The sequence below is a fragment of the Hermetia illucens genome, chromosome 1 (genome assembly GCF_905115235.1).
Source record: "Hermetia illucens chromosome 1, iHerIll2.2.curated.20191125, whole genome shotgun sequence".
In the NCBI taxonomy this organism is placed as follows: Eukaryota; Metazoa; Arthropoda; class Insecta; order Diptera; family Stratiomyidae; genus Hermetia; species Hermetia illucens.
Window position 1 is genome coordinate 86,961,479 of NC_051849.1, and position 1,814 is coordinate 86,963,292.

Genomic DNA, 1,814 nt, shown 5'->3' on the forward strand with positions numbered 1-1,814 from the left:
TCGCTCAGGAAGGTTTGGCAATAATAGTCCACATCCGTTAAAATCTGACTTTATAGTAGGAGTTGAGCATTATTTAGTAATAAGAAAAGGATATAGCAACCAGTTCATATATGAGTTTTTAGTACTATATTTGAACTATTCCTGTTGATTATAACGTCAGTATCACATTTTTGTGGTTTAGGATGTAGGAAATTGATAATTGACACCTTTCGTAGCCTTGTTGGGAATAGTAGGATTTATACGACTTATACCTGTATTATGCGTCATAGCGTTCGTTATGGTGTGGCATATTGAAATAAACTTTAGGGGGAGTTTTCGGTCAGATAAAAAAGAAATGGTAATGACGAAGAAGGGCTAGATAAAGCCCTAATATGAGCCTGCATTGAATACATCTTCTTGCGGGAATAAATAAGTTATCGAATTATGCACAACTTTCGGTGTGATGGTAAATTTACAAAATGTAGTTATATATATTATTATTACCATTATTGAATGGAAATGGGAAACATAGAGGCAACGCCATGATTTTTTTTTTAATTTTTCTAATTGTTAGCTGCTGAGGATGAGTCCACGATTCAAGTGATCTCTTTCGTGTCCTACCGGTATTCGCTTTTGCTCTTCTGTGGAACGATTGGGTGATACAAAAGATTAATAATAATCGGAGTGAAGCCAATAGTTTTTTATGCATACATATTATAATCACATTATTCGATTTTTTTTAGTAAGGTTATATTTCTAATATCTGGTGTTATGACCTAGAAAACAAGAAAGCAATTATTGTTGGTTTCATAACCATTAAATGAAAATATACCTCGATCGTATCCACCATATCCACCATGATTGCTTCCGCGACCCCCGTGGCCGCCGCCATGTTCTCCCTGGTAGCCTCCATATTCGCCATTATTGGACCCATATCCTCCATGGTTACCACCAAACCCTTCTTGTGGGCGACCAAATTCTCTATGGTCGCCGTGGCCACCGCCGTGTCCATGTCCACCATTGTGGCTTCTATCAGATTCTATTCGGTTTCCATGGCTTCCATCACCATGTCCTCCATGAGCCCCATAGCCACCGTCATAATCTCGGATTCCATAACTGGACACACAGACGATAAGAATAGCAAATAATATCTGAAGCAGAAAGATTGAAAGACATAAAGGAGCGCTGCATTTAAAAATAGAACTTGAAGCATTCCTCAATTTCGTCCTAGTTAAATTTGAAAATTATTAGAGATATTCAATCTTTTCAACAACATTTTAATGAATTTTCCATGTAAGAATCGTAAAAAAAAGTTGGAATACATGAAGACGTTTCTGAGTAGTCTCTTTCTGATACACTTTTCTACACTTTGAGTTATAAATGTTTGATCAATTTTGCAAAAGACACAACTTGAAGTTTTTTAGTTTCCTTTCCCACTTACAATGAATTTCACCATTTTCTTATGAAAATGCAGCTCTAATGAACTTTCACTACAGAATGCTTATCGAAAGGCGTTTGAATAAACTAACAATTTTGATTACCGAACACCAGCTTTATATACCGATGATTTCACACTATCTACAATAGAAAGATTTTTTGTCCTAAATATGAATTGATAACTGGAGGTCATTACTTGGCTGGGTTACGTATTGCATGTATTTACTTGATGTCATGGTTTCGAATTCTAAACGATATTATTATTCTATATTAAGCTTTTCTCAATATTCTAGAGCAGATATTTTTATTAAATCTTTAGCTGGACCCCTAGACATATTTATTTATTAGTCAGTATAATATCCCGACAAGATATATGCTTACTAATCTACTTATCTACC

General features: G+C 35.1%; 1 protein-coding gene across 2 annotated transcripts; it reads right to left on the bottom strand.

The window, feature by feature from the left end:
- Positions 1-421: 421 nt before the first annotated feature.
- Positions 422-1,579, bottom strand: LOC119646501 (holotricin-3-like). Of its 2 annotated transcripts, XM_038046957.1 has the most exons (4): positions 1,421-1,579; positions 812-1,130; positions 691-755; positions 422-620 (listed from the first exon to the last, which is right to left on the bottom strand). In XM_038046957.1, the coding sequence occupies exons 1-3, from the start codon at positions 1,433-1,435 to the stop codon at positions 736-738; spliced, it is 354 nt and encodes a 117-aa protein (XP_037902885.1). In that variant the 5' UTR covers positions 1,436-1,579; the 3' UTR covers positions 422-620; positions 691-735. The 2 variants fall into 2 exon arrangements, with proteins under 2 accessions (XP_037902885.1, XP_037902884.1); XM_038046956.1 differs by having other exon boundaries at positions 460-755.
- Between the last annotated feature and the right edge of the window lie 235 nt (positions 1,580-1,814).

Excerpts from the sequence above, each read along its gene's own strand:
- LOC119646501 (XM_038046957.1), bottom strand. Across the intron at positions 756-811 it reads ATATGGTGGATACGATCGAG|GTCATAACACCAGATATTAG; the intron begins GTATATTTTCAT and ends CTTGTTTTCTAG.